Here is a 16,298-nt window from a genome sequence, read left to right as displayed (position 1 = left end):
CTTCAAATGATTTAAAATTTGAGTAAATTCAAATTTGAGTAACAAATAGCAAGAGAGAATCTTTCCTGATGTAACTATAAAATTTAAACCAAGGTAAGAAAGGAGAAAGGAACAATACAGGGCAAACAGATATAGCCTGTCCTATCTGCTATATAATTAGCTGTCAACCTGCCTTTCGCACTGTATTAGTCCTTAGCAATAATTGTAAGGTGAATGATTTTAGCGAAGCTTGTCTTCTTTAATGTCGTGATGCTTGCCAAAAATGAAGTCTGTGTCCTTGAATGTTTTAATGTTGATGCTATTATCTTTTATCCAGGGAAAATCATGTTTCCAGAACTCAGAAGATATGTTATACACAAGCGCGGGCTCGATGGATTATTCTTCTTCGTGAAAGAAATTGTTGATGAGAGAACTAGTTAACGATAGATGAAGAAATTTTCAATCGCAATGGACGATGCAGTTCAGCACTTCTTATTGGAAGGAGAATGAAGGGAAAGCTAAGAAGGCAGATGATGGGAATTTGTAGTGGGCTTAAACGTTTTTTACAGGGGTACATCGTACTTCGTGATATGAAATCATCATATCACGTGTGCAATGACCTGAGTGAATCTTTTGGATAGCCGAGACTACTAGAATTCGAACTACCAAAACTTGTGACAAGAAAGTAATTCAGATTCATGTTTCTTTGCTATTCATTTATTTGCTAGTTTCATCTGCAACTGAAAGACGGCAACGAAAACAGGCGAAAATTAATAATTCAAACAAGATGATAAAAATATAACATAAAAATTAACAATTTGTGAAGTCTTCCATCCACCCTGTCATTTGCTTCTCGCTGTGTTGTTCTTGGGACTTGAAGAATTATCCACCACCATAGCGACCTGAAATAAGTAAACGATATCGTTATTTTTAAATCGTAAAGAAATGAGTGACAAATAGCGTGCGTTGGGCTTAGATCTGGAGCAACATAATTGTAGTCATTTTTGACTGGGTGATGGTATGAATGGGAGTGAAGTTAAGGATTTACACTACGAGTGATATATGAAAACTCTTTCAAAATTGCAAGAGCCTTACTGCGAATGCAATTTGAAAGAATTTTCAAATATCACAAGTAGTGTAAATCCTTGATTGCTCGAGCTTTCACTCATTTATTATATGACTGAGAAAACTGCCAACGCGCGCGTGTTAATTTGTACTGCAGTGCTTAAGAATTCACGATAATTAATAATTAATTAACTCATCCAATCACATTGAAGTAATTATCTCAGTCATATAATACTTATTCATGTAAAACGTTTTGCAATTTATAATTATTGCGGTGGTGCGGTAACACAAAGGTATTATTCGGGTCATGTCATTGTTCAAAACTGACTTTTGTTTAATGGAAAATCGAGGAAACAAAAATGACCATGTCCCACGGTGATCAAATTGAAAATTCTTGCTATTATTTGAACTAATTCTCTTTTAAGTGCGCTTGTAAGCCGTCGATCCAAATTTGACTCCCGTACATCCTGCCACTGGGACAAGTAAAATAACAATGTCAAATGAAGTCACCTTGTGAAACTCGATACGAAGCGAGGAATCCTTTTCTTCTATTACGGTGATTGGATTTGAAAACGATTGATATCTGCTCTCCCGTTCCTCGCATGTACACTCGGGCAACGTACGGTGAACGATGACGGTTTCTCCCCCGGGACCCATAACGGCCTTTCGCCTGGGAGCCATGGCGGCCTCTAGGACGATAGCGGCTCTTAGTACGGGGCACATGGCGGTTCTTCGCCCGTCGGGCATACGTGTACCGGCGATACGTTCTTTCTGAATCATCAGCAACACTTTGATAACCGTTATAGTTGTCGTCGTTGTTGTTGTTGTCATCGTCATAATCAACATCATCATCATCATCATCATCATCATCATCATCATCATCATCATCATCATCATCATCATCATCATCGCATTCGTCATCGTCTTGATACAAGAACCTTTTATCGTCTCGGCCTCTGTAACGACCGTTTCTACCGCTCAATTTACGCGTCAAACGGCTCCCACGGAAAATTTTAACGTAATCATGACTAGGAAAAAAACAACATGATTAAGTTAACACAATTTTCATTTCAAACTTGAAAAATATCTCTTACAAATGCATATAACAATGTCACAGAAATGCAATGGGAGAGCAACGGGTTTTTTTCTTAATATATATATTTGAAGTGTGAGGGCCCGACAAAGAGATCTGAGATTAAACTTCTCTCTCTCATTAGCGATTAATACTCGATCTTGAAGCGTTTGGAGGCTTTTGGAGTCTGATTTCATCCGAAGGAATCAAATCAAGCCGTGTTTTGTTGTTCTGTACTGAGTGTGTAACAAGGTATGCAATATCATATTGCTCTCACACTTTGACCATCTTTTTCGCAATATGATATTGAAAATCAAACTGGTGAATATCAACGATACCAAACTCATAACATGTAATAATCTTTATATCTCAACCTAAAATTTCTTTCCACCCACCATCGTTCAGTGTCAAAGGTACGAAAAGCCAATACAAGGTAGGATCTTCTCGGCACAGTAATAGTCCATTTGCACTCGATATTATTTGGGTAATTACCAGGGTAACCAGGAGATTTAAAGTTTCCGGATGAACCGGTCAATGGTCCTCCACATGTGGGTTCTAGAGGAAAACACAAATATGCATGTAGTTATGTAGTTATGTAGGTCTTCATGAGTTGTCTCAAGGATTTAGTTTAGCGCGTCGAGGGCAAATTTACTTTTTGTTGCTCGTGGGAGCTGAGGGCGCTTGTAGGGCAGAGCGCTAAGTGGGACCGGGTGCTTAATTCAGTTATTTCTTCGACAAATACTTTGTAATGTCATACAGTATTTCAAAAAGCGACAACAAAGTTATAACAATTGGGATTCTCATAGTCGTTACATCAGTCGTCACATGTAAGCAAGTAGACTTAATAATTTACTTCACTTTGCCAAGCTTATATAATAATTTTCATTTGATAATGGCGACATGTCGTCGCCGAAACGTCATGTTATTATATCGCTGAAGTTTATTTTAAAACATAATTCACTTGACACGAAATCAGAATGTCACTTGACAATGGAGGCGTTAATTCTAATAGGGGAGCTTCGATTTAAAAGAGAAAGTGATTTTTGAGTAGGAGTGATATTTAGAAAAAAAGATTCTTACTAGAATCAAACTACTTTTTTTTTGTTACATTTTGTGGGAACTGTTTTCCTCAACGCTGTGACTTAAGAAACTCGCATGATGAACTATCTAATCAGTGGCAAGTATTCGATGGAGCTTCTCAGTTTATTGAATACTTAAAGAAAGTTAAAAGTATGGCTGATGATGTTCGTCTGAGGACGACATACAGAATGGTTTTCAAGAATTTATCAGCAATGAAACAATTACCTTCTTATTGCGTCTAAAATCTCACTTTGGGTTAATTAATTTTGTGCGGGAATTATATATTACATAAGATTATAATAAGGATCCTACCGTGCCCTATGCGGTACTTAGCATAGAATCCCCTCCTGGTGACACTGTGGTCAGATCTGAAAACGATGCTTATCAACTCGCCCGTTCCTTGTATGTGAGTTACTTTGTCTTTGTGGCTGCCTTTTCCAGTTAAATGACGGACAAGCCGTCTCCCCACATAGACGTTTAAGTAATCATACCTACGTATCAAAAGACAGGTTCAATTAGGGACATGGTGAACACACTACTTCTCTGCATGTTTCTAGCTGCGTATATTCACTGGAGCTGTATGAGCATGAAATCTATTTCTTTTAATTAATTGTTGACTCCTCTTGGGTTTCATTGTCATGCAATAAAAAAATAATTCGAAAACCATTTAGTGTATAAAGTCAAGAAATTATGATGTTATAGGAGATGAATAAAGAAGACACTTCCCCAAGTTTTAGGTCTGTACGTTTTCCCAAACTTGAAATATTCGTCGAAATATTTTGTGCAAATTGGCAGAGCCCAGTATGGAGCCGCCATGTTGGTGTACCTCCATGGTACAAACATGGCGGCCGGAAATAGTGTAAACATCTGGAACTTACTTTGGTTATCTAAGTGACTGATTAACTGAACTGATCAGGCAAACATTTAAATGTAAGCACTTTTCCTAATGCTTTAACTTCTAAAAAGGCTAAAAATCACGAGATAAGTATATATTTTTCGACAAACGCGTTCATAGCTCTATACAGTCACGCACCACCATAACTCTGAAATTCAACATGTGCCTGTTTTCAGACGAAGCAAGCTATTGAACTGAAAAGTTGTTGAAAGGTATGCATTTACCCCCTCTTAGGACTGATGAGGATAGTAACTCTGGTGGCCCTTTAGTTTTGGATTTTAGAAAATAAAGACGTCACCATGACTCGCATATATGCGAACTAAGTATTGTTTTTCCTTCAACCGGCACAGTGAGAGCCACTACATGTATGTAAATGAAAGATACGGTCATAATTATTTTATGCGTAGTCTAATATTTAATTGCGTTTAATCGTCTCTGAGCTCGGTTTGCAGAACACAAGCTCCTAAGAAAAAAAATTCAAGGAGGAGGTAATTTGTTGGAAACCAAAGCGTGCAAATATATTTATTTTGGTTTAATTTATTTATTGTCCAGCCCTTGCACTCCTTGAACGTTTCCTACCTTACATACGAATGGGATCCAGAGGTCCGTTTCTCGAACCTCCCAAAAAGTTTTCGCACCAGGAAAGCCGTAGCAAAATCTCAAACCTTATGATTACAGAGCTGTTTTATTCACGAATTTTTAATAGGAAGAGAGGTTCTCTTCATACAAACAGACAAACATACTTTATTTATTTCAACTCGGTAAAATCTTCATTGAATTATTATAATAGAATCAAAAATGAAGTTCAGTTATAAATACACTGTTTTACAAGATTTGTCGTGTGAGAGCCTGACAGATAAACAGCTTCAGGCGTATACACCTCTCGGTTTTTAGGTACAGATTCTCTAAATTAAAATCGGCCTGGAGGGCCCAAAAAGTTTCTGAAGCTTTTGAGAAACGGACCTCAGGTGAGAGAGAGGAAGGACTCTCTCTTCTCTCAACTTGGTTCAACCCTAATCAGTAGGGTAGAGAGAGGGATAGTTTAGGGACTAGAGTGGCTGTTGTTAAATTTGCGTTTTTTAGCTGGATGACGCTTTATCACAGCAGAGGCGAAAAAATATTGAGCAGGTCTTCTAGACTTACCGCCTTTCAGTGTGAAAAAAGACAAATTCTATTCTGAATTGTGATCCTCGTGGAACAGTGGTTGTCCAAATACAACGGGCGTTGTTAGGGTAGTTGCCAGGGTAATTAGGAGATGAAAAGCTCCCGGATGAGCCCGACAGTGAACCACCACATTGCTCTGAAGATAGAGACCGTAACATAAACCTCAAGTGGCTGAAGATATGATTTTTAAAGGATCTTAAAGCATCCTTTCAGAGAAATGAATGATACAAATTTTCTCCAATCATTCTGTAGCAGCGAAGTTCAAATGAAAGTGTCTTTGTAGTTTCATGTAAAATCCCCTTGTCTGCAACGTTACTAAAATACCTTTCATGATAATTATGGGAAAGTCCACGCATAAATGATATCAAACCCACTGAATGGTAAATAAATGGTACAGATGGCATGGACTAGTATATGATTGTGCAGAAAAGAACACAAAGATTTGAAGGAAACAGTAAATTTTAATACAAAGTATCGAGTGTTCTGATTTATGGAAAACTCTCTCAAAGTGCTTGTTGTGTCGCAATTCACGGTTATAACGTGAAGCAAACGTTTTTATTCTCAGTTATACTATACCAAATTGTTTCAATATTTTTGGTGAATAACCAGGCCGAAGAAAATTTCGTCTAGCAAATGCAACATTTTCTAACTCACCCAAACTTTACAACAAATTTGCCATATCCGACATACGAAAAAAGTTTGCATTTCTCTGTTTTATCGTCAATGGTACATTCTTAAGAGATACTTTACCAGGTTGAGTCGTTGGAACCGCCGTTAAAGTTGCAGGTTCTTCGGTGGTCGTTGGAAGGGGTGGAGATGTTGATGAAACACTCGAACCAGCATTGCATTGCTCCGTGTGGCAACAATAGAAAGAGCAGGATTCGATCGTGCCGTTGCGAGATTGGTTCAGAATCTCACACCCACGGTTTCCACTACAAAACATTTCTGGAATACAACCTTTTGCAAAGATATCTGTGTTCAGGAGAGTCTCAAAAGCCTGAAGTGTGTAGCAGCTAAAGCCTGTTTCACACAGTCGTGATGTCTGTACTGCAGTGCAATTCTCCAAAGACAGTGGCTCTAAGCAGACGTGGCACCTTAGGCGAGAACGAGCTGTTGGAGTGAAAATATGAACAATTGACTCATGCTTCAGCGTGCATCGTCGAGTTGTGATATCGATACACGCCAGAAGTGCAATGCCTTCCTAGCTGTGCCATAGTTTTTTGTTCTAAAAAAAATAGAGAAAGTAGGAGCAGCATTGTTTTCCTGAGGCGTTTGTTACTTTCTCTTCTCTCTACAAGACGAAACATTTGCACGGGATGGTAGGCATGAAGGAAACAATGGAAAAGAGGAGGACAAAAGCAGTCGGTTCCTTGATTTAATTTTCGTCACAAGAATGTTCACTACTTATTGGAATAGTTCAGTGATCCAAAAAAAGATGGAATTGATTGCAATCAATTTATACTACCTTGTTCTTGTCGTTGTAACCAACTATTCGGCTCCAGGTCCTCGAGCACTTCTGTCCATTCAGAGGACGGAATATCCAAAGGCTGAGTGGCCAAAGTGCATGTTATAACCATCTGCCAGGAGAATGTTTTCATTATACACTTAAATCCCGCTATTTCGAACTCTCAGGGGAAGCGAAAAATAGTTGGAAGTAGCCGTTAGTAAATTACTGAAGGGCAAATCCTAGGACAATGGTTTTGAGTTTGAAATAACGGGGCATTCGTTAGTTTGAATTAACGGGATCCATCTGTATGTCAAACTGATATTAAAATTAACTTGGAAATGAAATGGGTATGCATCACAATTCCACGTTCTAAGTTTTGGTAAACATCAAACTAATCGCAGAATTCTGAGCAAGAAATCATTTCAGAGCGTACCACCACTTGTACTATATTATCACTTATGTCCCCCACGCGAATTTGTTTTCTTTTAGACATGGAAAGCACTCCAACAGTTCAGCTCAGTTGAGTGGAACTTCCCTCGCTAGTTAGAACGAACGCATCTCGAAAGGAAAATTTGTAATTGCAATAAACTTACATCAAGGTTCAGAGTTCAGATTTTTGGACTAAGTGTTGTGGAGCTCGGACTAACAATCACTCCGTTAAGTGCGAATGTGTCGCTATTGCATGCACTTTTTTCTGGGCCAAAGAAAGTTCTTGGTCGGTCATTTTCCCACTTTTAATACCCCTTTGATACGACCACAAATTTATGGCGCAAAGGTGACCAAATTGACGAGGCTTCGCCTTTTTAAAATTTGTCAGGAAGTTAAAATCACACACATTTTACGTATGCTGTGATACTTTCATCACTCATTCATGTTCTAAATTACATGATCTGTATAATGTGGACAGGCTGAAAACTCTAGCTTCAATCAATTGTCCTTAGATTTTGACATTACATCAGCCAATATCTCTCTATGATTTGTTTATGCGCCACTTTTCCATTAATTGAGTTTACTGATATCGTGGAAAGAATGCACGCATACGCAATTAAAATAAAGAAGATTGACTAGTTGTGGGGAGGATCAATATTCTATTTAATAAAATCTTACATAGACAGGCATCTCAGAAGCTAAAGGCGCCCGTTTTTTCCTCAGTTGAAGAACATGAAGGGGAAAAAGTAAAGAGAGGCTTTTTGTAAACCGCTTTTTTTTTTTCATTTAAATCCTTGTTGTTTCTGCTACTGACTCCATGTACTGGTGAAACCGGTATTGTCCTTCGGGGAGGTTTATCTCAATTCTGGAGTCTAGTTTTCGTAGTTTACCAAGATTACTATAGTTTAATTGTTACCCTTTCCCCAAAAGACCGCATTAAGTCCTATCTTCCTTACACCTTACCTGAATAATTATTTCAGTACTATTAATCTAGAGGTAAATTATAAACAGAATTTGTTCACGAACTACTGGATGTTAATGGTCTAAGTAGAATATCATTTACTAAACAAAATGATATTGCTGTGGAAAGCCATTCTCTAAGCGAAGGATTTTACAATAAATTAGTTGCGTTCTTTCTTAGTAAATGGAAAAAAAAAATCACAATTTTCATGGTATAGAAAATGCAAAACAAAGCTATATTTAACCCCAAACTTAGAAGAAAAGCTCAATAGATTTGAATAGTCACGCGCAATTGAGGACCGGAAGAACGTTATTTTTTGAAGCACTGGCTTCAACATTTTGAATGATGGTGAAACAATTAATTTGAGCTGTTCGTTGTTGCTGGGATTACAAAAATTCCCCTTTTTCGCATCTGATCTTCTAAATTTTTATTGTTAGTTCATTTTCATTCAACAACCAAAATGTGGCTGAAACATCTCAGTATATTAAACAGTTGAATCGGTAAACTTAAGTGGATTAAGGTAGCACGGAAGTATGGGCACTCAATTAATTTCACTTCCATTCAGTTTCAGTAAAGTTAATGTATAGGCATTTTCCAAGGTTTTTGAAACATTGTGAAGTCATCGCATCGAAGTTAAAAATTGGCTGAAACGATTCAGCTAAATTTAAAAATTAAAGATTGAAAGATTAAAATACTGTGAATTCATAAGGCATTGAACTAATAAATAAGTTACGAAAGTGAAATGAGCCCAAAATAAAGTAACTTCATTCAGTTATCTCTAGGCATACCGTTAAAACGAGCAGAACTTTCTCCATCTTTGTTTTCAAGGTGACTTCTCTTAGAGTATTCCTTTCTTGAAATATACCTGTAGCTTCGAATCTTTCTTTATATACTTTTGTTATTACATATAATGAAACAGTTGTGACCACTGGGATATATGACTAACTCAGTTATTTTTGTTAACTGTCACGTGGTCTTCCCTCTTTCAATATTAGTAACAATGCATCATCGGCATCCGTGCTTTATGAGAATACACGAGAATACGTGTTATGGCTAACGAGAAGCTCTCATTCTTGTTGAGTCCATCTACAATGTGAATTAATGCCTCTTAAGTCAAATCTGAAAGTGATTAATGGTGCATGTAAATGGCAGTTCAAATTCGCGGTTGATTAATATTTGCTATAGTAATATCGAGGCTCTCAAAGATATTGCCGACGATATTGGATGATTCTAGTGACTGAATGAATAAATGAATGAATGAAATCTTTATTAACGTGCCAGGTCAAAATACATTTAGTTCAAACTAATCAAACTGAAGTGACAGTTTATTTTTAAAAAAAAAATCATTTTAAAAGCGTTTTGTAAAGAGTACTGCTAATGCTACAGAATTAGGTAAAACAGTGCAATAAAATAAAATAAATTAAATGCTTCATAGAGTGGTCAACGGTTTAGTCACAAAGAGAAGTAAAAGTGGCTAAAACAGAGTTCGTTTTCAGTTACCTTTGAACGTCTCAATATTGATATCACAAACCTGACGGAGGAACACTTTTTCGTGATAGTAAGCGGGCCACATAAGTAAATTAGAAGTGCTTCTTTTAATATCTACAGCATTGGCTTACAAGTACCCTTGTTACACCTAAGCTCACTGCCTTAACATTATTCAAAATGCAAATAAATATATGAAAGATGGGCCTTGAAGCCTAACATCACTTAAGCTACTAGTAGTCGCTTTTTTAATCCTTCGAGCCAGCCTGTTCCAGGCTCTCAGTCAGTGGCGACGGCGACGATCGAAAAAGCGGGCGCGCGACGAGCAGGGTCTGGTAAAGAAAAAGCAGACTCTGTTCGTGACTCGTGGCCCGGTCGCTTTGTTCGATCGAGAGCCTGAAACAGGCTACCTTCGAGCCCAGTAGACAGCAGAAATTTATCATTAATACCAATCACAGAAAGCTCAGGAAAAGATAAATTTTACATCCTTCTTCATACAAGTGAGAGTCACTGACCGGAATCAAGAGCCCATCACTAGGAGCGTGCAATTCCTATACTAAGCCTCTGTCACGGGATTTTTACACACTGGTCTATTTTAAGCTTCTTTTCCCCGCGGAATAGGTCATTTCCGGTCTACATGAGGGCGCATTGGTAAGGAAAAAAATGGCCACCTCAGATGGACATGTCGACTTACTGAAATAATGACGTCAGTTAAAAATTAAATCCGTGCTTGTGATTGGTCACTGAGGTTCCTGCGGGGGTCTGAGTTTCTGTTAAATTCAAACTAAAAATATGGTACCTGAAGAAGGCTGGTTTGGCGAGCCGAAATACAGTACACCTTCAACAATTCATCCCACTTTGTGTCGGTTTCTGCTTTTATATTATTCAGTTTGTAAGTGAAGCCGACTAGATCACTATTGATCCAAAGTATACCAGCAGGATCATCATTCCAGTTGCTTGCTTAAACGGCATTTTATAAAAATAGATCGGTCTGTGAAAACGCCGTGACAGAATTATGGAGTAGCTGTACGCTCCTAGTTATGGGCTCCTGCCGGAATAAAGTAATTCATTCCAGACTGAGGAGAACTGCAAGGAGAACGACAGAGCGGGAAGGCGGCTTTAAGGGAAGGACGGGGGAGGGGATAGCATGTTTCCTTGATCCCTTGAAAATTTCACCTGTGTTTCTTCCTTGTTCCGTACGAGATATCACAGTCTCTTGCTCCCTATTGATAAATTCCATTGATCCTTAATTTTATTTTTCAAAGTTCTTTTCAAAGTAGAAATATCCCTCAAATGTTTCCTCAAAGTGGTCTCAAAAATGTCTCTTGCTCCCTTGAAATAAATGATCGTGTTCCCTTGTTCCCCAAAAAACCGCGGGAGGCTCTCATAAACACCCAGATGCCGGAGTTCAAGGTACTTACTATGGCTCCATCAGTGCTTGCATGCAATTATTCTACAAGATTTTTTGTTCCCTTTTATAAAATCACGAGGATCTTTTCATCTGCCATTCCTTACATGTCCTGCGATGCTGTTAGTTTGATATACTGGGAAATGGACTTAAAACTATTTGTGCCAAATCTTGCAACCACCGCGCAACTAATCTTATTTGGCTGGAAAAAATGTTGGCAAGTTCTCGTATGATCAAGGAATTTAACCGGGAACATAACATGATTTGCCATTATATGTATTGAAACTTGATGTTTCCATGACAACTGTATTTTGCAAGACTGTTTCTACAGATTTTGAATTTTCTTGTGTTTTATTAAACTTTCCACTGTAACATATCCACAATAACTTTCACGCAGTTATTGTTAAATTTTACAAATTGGCAGTCCAAACTGGCAGATTAAAAAAGACGCCTTCTTGTTGGATGTCATGGGTCAATTAACGCGTTGTATTAAGTCATCACACCATGTTGGTTACATAAAAAGATACATTTATGGACACGCTTAATACCCTCTACGTTTCAGTACTACTGCTTTAATATTAGTGAAGTTCCGCTTGACATGATAAGCCCAATCTGAACAGCATTAAAACTAGTTTTGTCCATAAAGGACATCACGATCCTTCTGATTGCGAAGCCTGCTGGGATTGTTTTGTATAATATGTCATTAATAGGCCACGTTCGGTATATCAATATTCTAAAATGGCTCCGAGGCTTTCGGGTCAAAATTGTAAATTTTTTAAGTTTCTTTTGTCTCTCAATTCTCAAAAGAGACTTAGATACAAAGGAAACAACACCAAATATAGAAGTTTGTCCTGAAAGCCTCGGAGCCATGTTAGAATATTGATATATCGAACGTGACCTATTGGGACTTACTCACTTGAAAAATATCGGCTCTAACTTTTTCAATTATATATCAACTTGTATAGAAAGTGTTATTTACAATGCTTTGGAATCATCCTTGTTTGCTACCTTTTACCGTGATTTTGTCCATGGAAGATTCTGCTTCGTGTAATTCGGCTTTTGGAAAGTGAAATTAACGAAAGCATACGGAACTGACTAGCACTAAAATATCACGACCTAACCCTTTTAAGAGACTTCAAAAAACATCAATCTGACCATTGTGAGACATGGTTTTATATCACATATTCATGTTCAGGCAGTGTACTTAAGAATTTGCATTTTATCTTTTTCAGATTAGGGGAAACGACCCATCGTGTGAAACACACAATTTCTTTTGATGTTGGCCTCTCGAGCTCCAAAGATGTTTCTTGAGCTGAGTTGCAGGGCTTATTAACAAATTATTCGTTTGGCAATATCAGTTGCCGTGTCTTTGAAATAAATCAACGCAAAGAAAATAAAAAATGAGAACGTTAAAAAACATAGCTTGATATTTTTCTTAAAACACTACTTTCTTAACTGATTATCTCACTAACAGCTAAGATAAACAGACAATGAATGAAAATCTAATTGGAACTATGATGCAAAGTAAATGCAAAACACGATAAAAGAAATAATTAAAAGCTGACAACAGATTGCAAAATATCATTTCGCCTGGCCTTCACGTCACCTTCAACCAAAAACAGCGCCTGAAATAGATAAAAAGCAAATTATTCTAAACTATTCAATTTATTGAAAAGAAAGAAATCAAAAGAATGCTGGAAAGGAATGACAAATTTGTTGTCTGAATAGAAGCGTTTCGTAAACGTTTTCGGGGGACATTGAGCACTTAACGTCTGGCCCCAAAGGAAACAGTGAGTTTTGTTTCCCCGAGAGTTCGCCTCGGGGAACATTGAGGTCGAGGGGAAACGAAACTCACTGTTTCCCGTGGGCCCAGTCATTAAGTGCTTAATGATATACCTCCCACCTCAAAAATGGGAAGAATACTGCGAAAGACTTATTTGCTTGACGCTCGGGTTGGCAAAACAAATTTGCAGCGGTTTCAGCATGCACGATCTGATCATGATCACGTGCGAGTCGAAAGTTCAAGTTGTTGTTTTCCTAGGGAGTTACTGAGTTTTGTTCGCCCTAGGCAGTTAGTGAGTTTTGACCCAATCGGAAAACGTTGGGAGGTATAACAATTTTGAATGATGTACCTGCGATATTCTTTTTGAAATCATATTATGCGATTGCAACTGAAGTGGTTACCCTTTATAAAGATTATTATTACTTTCTAAATTATTATTATTACTATATAAAGCCCAAGCTGGCGAACACTAAACAAGTCCAAGGAGGTGATCTCGAGATTTAAGAAAACAATACAACAAAAGGAACGGAGAGGGGAGGGAATGGAGAGAGAAATCCAGGTATTTACAAACCTTACCTTGAGAAACACGGTACACAGCTTCAAAGCCCTTTTCAGTGTCATCGTCATCATCGGATTTGAAAATAATCGCTATTAGTTCGCCTGTCCCCGGGATGGTCACTCGTACGACGTATGGAGGGTCATGGCGGCTTCTCATCGGGAAGCCAAATCGGCTGCGTCCAGGATAGCCGAACATTCTCTTCACACGCTCACTTCTCCTGTAGTCACCATCACCATCACCATCACCATCACCATCACCATCACCATCACCCTTATCTTCGCCATCACCATCATGGCCATCGTCATCACAATCATCATCATCATCTCCCCATCCTAACAAACCATAGCGGTACACACCACTCAAGCGACGCACCTTACGACCCCCTTGAAGAATCATGACGTAATCATCACTAGGAAATGAACAAGAACAAGGGAACAGATTAAAATAATTAGAGGATCATTTCTTTTTTGCTTATAACATAAAGCCCCATCGTTTTCTGATCTTCTACGCCTTCTTCCTTGATAAATGACACGTTTACAGCTATATTATAGTTTAGCAATCTGGGGGAAAATTCAAATTGTAAGATGACCAATGCTCCGTTATCCCTAACTAAAAATACGATTCTATTTTGCCTAAGTGTGGGCTTTAGTATAAAAGATATACATCCCACTTGCTTTCCACAAGCAATATAATGTGAGAGTTTAAAATTTTGGGTATCCTCATTAATGATTACTACTACTATACTACTTGATGTGAACCTCAGGACTTTACTTGACCAGGAAACGTTAATTTACCAGCTCAAGTTCAACTCGCAGTCTGTAAGTTGATGTTAAACCCACCATATCTCTGTTTCGAAGAAGCGAAATTCTAGCTCTAGCACTGATCCAGGTGGCACAGTGATTGTCCACACGCACTTGACATCGTCTGGATAGTTGTCAGGGTAACCAGGAGATCTAAAGCTCCCGGATGGAAACGGCAATCGTCCTCCACAAATGGCTAACGAGAATAAAAGAATACTTTGGATTTGTGTTATAAACTGACAGATCCAAATGATCGTTAACTGGCTGATGCCTGTTTTTGTTGTTGGTTTCATCCTACCCTAAAGACTATTTATAGCAATCCAGGATCACTTGTAACCAAAAAATAATAATAATTAAATCACTTTATTTGAGTGTGGAAGTATTTACCACTACTGTACTAACCGGGGACACTAAGCAAGGAAACAAATATCTTAAATTGAACAGAAACTTGAAATTTAAAAAATCTTGAAATTTAACACCAAAAATTTAAAATGCAAGTTTGGAAGGCAGACTGCAAATACGATTTGAGAGAAACGAAATGACGAGAAAATGGCAGCGTAGATCCCTCTCATTTAGTTCCCCTACATCTCTCCGTAGGTTATATTCAAAAGTCACAAATACTGGTGTCAGGAAAAAAAAAATCTGGTTTAAATATAACTTACGAAAAATTCTCCTACAGTTCATCTTTCCTGTATCCTCCAATATTCGACGTATTTAATAACAGTGTGGTACATGATTTAAGCTTCTTTACTTGATAACATTAATGAAATACCTTGCATCACATTGTATTTGGCAAAGAACCCTCTCTTTGTAACACTGCGGTCGGAGCTAAAGATAAGTCTGACCATCTCGCCCGTTCCCTGGATGCTGACAGTGTCGTCGTCTAGTTCTTCATCTTTAACCAGTTCTTCATCTTTGAAGAAAAACCAGCTAAAAATATCTTTTCCATAACCCTTGCCATCCTTAAAAGTGAATATATGGATATATGAATATATGAATATGAATACAAACGAATATATGACTTTTCAGGCTTTAATATCACAACTGCTTAAGTTGTGTGCATAACTACGAAGATCAATCAGGTTTTCACACCTTGTCATCCTTATCATCACAATCTCGTATATCATCATCGTCGTCGTCGTCATCATCGTCATCAATGTCGTCCCCGGTTAGGTACCGGACCAAACGTCTGCCCACATAAATTTCAAGGAAATCATAGCTACAAAAAAGTAATAGAACTTAACTTTTTAATTTTATTAATGTTATTCAATTACAGTAGGAATGTGCTAGGGCGTGTTCGACTTATTTCAGGGCTCTTTATACAGTATATCTTCTTGAAACTGAACGTGTTTTAAAACTTTTGACCATCTTTTATTTTGTGAAAGGTTCTTTTCGCTTTAGGAAAATCTTTGCTTAAAACCTAAGCTAGAAGAAAATTGACTCTAAACTTTCGAAAACCTTTCTAAAGAGCAGAGGAATCTAGTAGTCGGTGAACTTCTTAGCTTTTTGTAGGTAATATTGCAGAAGAAACTGGTTTTTAAAAACTACAAAAGTTCTGGTTGGCAAAAACGTCAATAAGCCCATAAATTCTGTATAAAATTTTGAGTTTAAAAAAAGAGATGCAGATATATCGCGGTCAATTTTTTGGTACACTTAATCATTCTGTGATACTTTCCATGTTCAGATCTGTTTTTTTTTTTCTTAGCTCGATTAGAATATACGATAACGACAGAAATATTGTAACATAAGATTCCAGTTTGTTAACAAAACACTTAGCATGCTGCCTGTCGGCCTTGCGCGCGCCAGATATTGCCGAGAAAGGCACATGAGCTAATAACCTAGGAGTGTGGAGCCAATAGGAGACACCGCTGATTGGGAATTGACGAGATACTCGGATCTTGATGATAAGGAACCTTTAACTTCTTACCATTCTTCGGTTTTAAAGAAGAGAAAGTCGATCTTGAGTACAGATCCTAGTGGAACGTGGATTTTCCATTCACAGTAGGCGTTGTTAGGATAGTAGCGAGGATAATTGGGGGATGCAAAGTGTCCTGTTGGACTGGCCAGCGGACCACCGCATAACCCTGAAAAAAAAAACATAAGCCACTGACATGGACAAAATATTTGTAGCTCATTATATTCTGAAATTGGCAGAGGGTCGGTTTTGAATC

At 37.9% G+C, this 16,298-nt stretch overlaps 2 protein-coding genes across 3 annotated transcripts in view; both read right to left on the bottom strand.

Moving 5' to 3' along the window:
• Window positions 1–674: 674 nt before the first annotated feature.
• Window positions 675–9,643, bottom strand: LOC110069209 (uncharacterized). Its single transcript, XM_089278484.1, has 8 exons — window positions 8,881–9,643; window positions 6,721–6,832; window positions 6,006–6,365; window positions 5,235–5,391; window positions 3,509–3,687; window positions 2,512–2,671; window positions 1,555–2,072; window positions 675–881 (listed from the first exon to the last, which is right to left on the bottom strand). The coding sequence occupies exons 1-8, from the start codon at window positions 8,905–8,907 to the stop codon at window positions 862–864; spliced, it is 1,533 nt and encodes a 510-aa protein (XP_089134610.1). The 5' UTR covers window positions 8,908–9,643; the 3' UTR covers window positions 675–861.
• A 1,674-nt stretch (window positions 9,644–11,317) lies between these two features.
• LOC110069208 (CUB and sushi domain-containing protein 1-like) overlaps window positions 11,318–16,298 on the bottom strand; it is a 19,923-nt gene continuing 14,942 nt past the window's right edge. For both annotated transcript variants that reach the window (XM_089278481.1, XM_020776694.2), the window contains exons 4-9: window positions 16,055–16,211; window positions 15,220–15,346; window positions 14,900–15,089; window positions 14,167–14,323; window positions 13,345–13,736; window positions 11,318–12,610 (exon numbers count right to left, since the gene is read on the bottom strand). In XM_089278481.1, coding sequence (XP_089134607.1) covers window positions 12,594–12,610; window positions 13,345–13,736; window positions 14,167–14,323; window positions 14,900–15,089; window positions 15,220–15,346; window positions 16,055–16,211 — 1,040 coding nt within the window. In that variant the 3' untranslated portion in view covers window positions 11,318–12,593. The remainder of the gene's footprint in view (window positions 12,611–13,344; window positions 13,737–14,166; window positions 14,324–14,899; window positions 15,090–15,219; window positions 15,347–16,054; window positions 16,212–16,298) is intronic.

Source organism: Orbicella faveolata, unplaced genomic scaffold, assembly GCF_042242905.1.
Source record: "Orbicella faveolata isolate gen_17 unplaced genomic scaffold, um_ofav_v1 contig_46, whole genome shotgun sequence".
In the NCBI taxonomy this organism is placed as follows: domain Eukaryota; kingdom Metazoa; phylum Cnidaria; class Anthozoa; order Scleractinia; family Merulinidae; genus Orbicella; species Orbicella faveolata.
This window is presented reverse-complemented; position numbering and strand designations above follow the sequence as displayed.

What these genes read in the sequence shown, in the direction of transcription:
- LOC110069209 (XM_089278484.1), bottom strand. Translation starts at nt 8,907, where the DNA reads ATGGAGAAAGTTCTGCTCGTTTTAACG. An exon ending in TTTTTTCACACTGAAAGGCG is followed by an intron (nt 3,688 to 5,234) that starts GTAAGTCTAGAA and finishes TTTGATACGTAG; the next exon opens with GTATGATTACTTAAACGTCT. An exon ending in TAAGTACCGCATAGGGCACG is followed by an intron (nt 2,672 to 3,508) that starts GTAGGATCCTTA and finishes GTTTTCCTCTAG; the next exon opens with AACCCACATGTGGAGGACCA.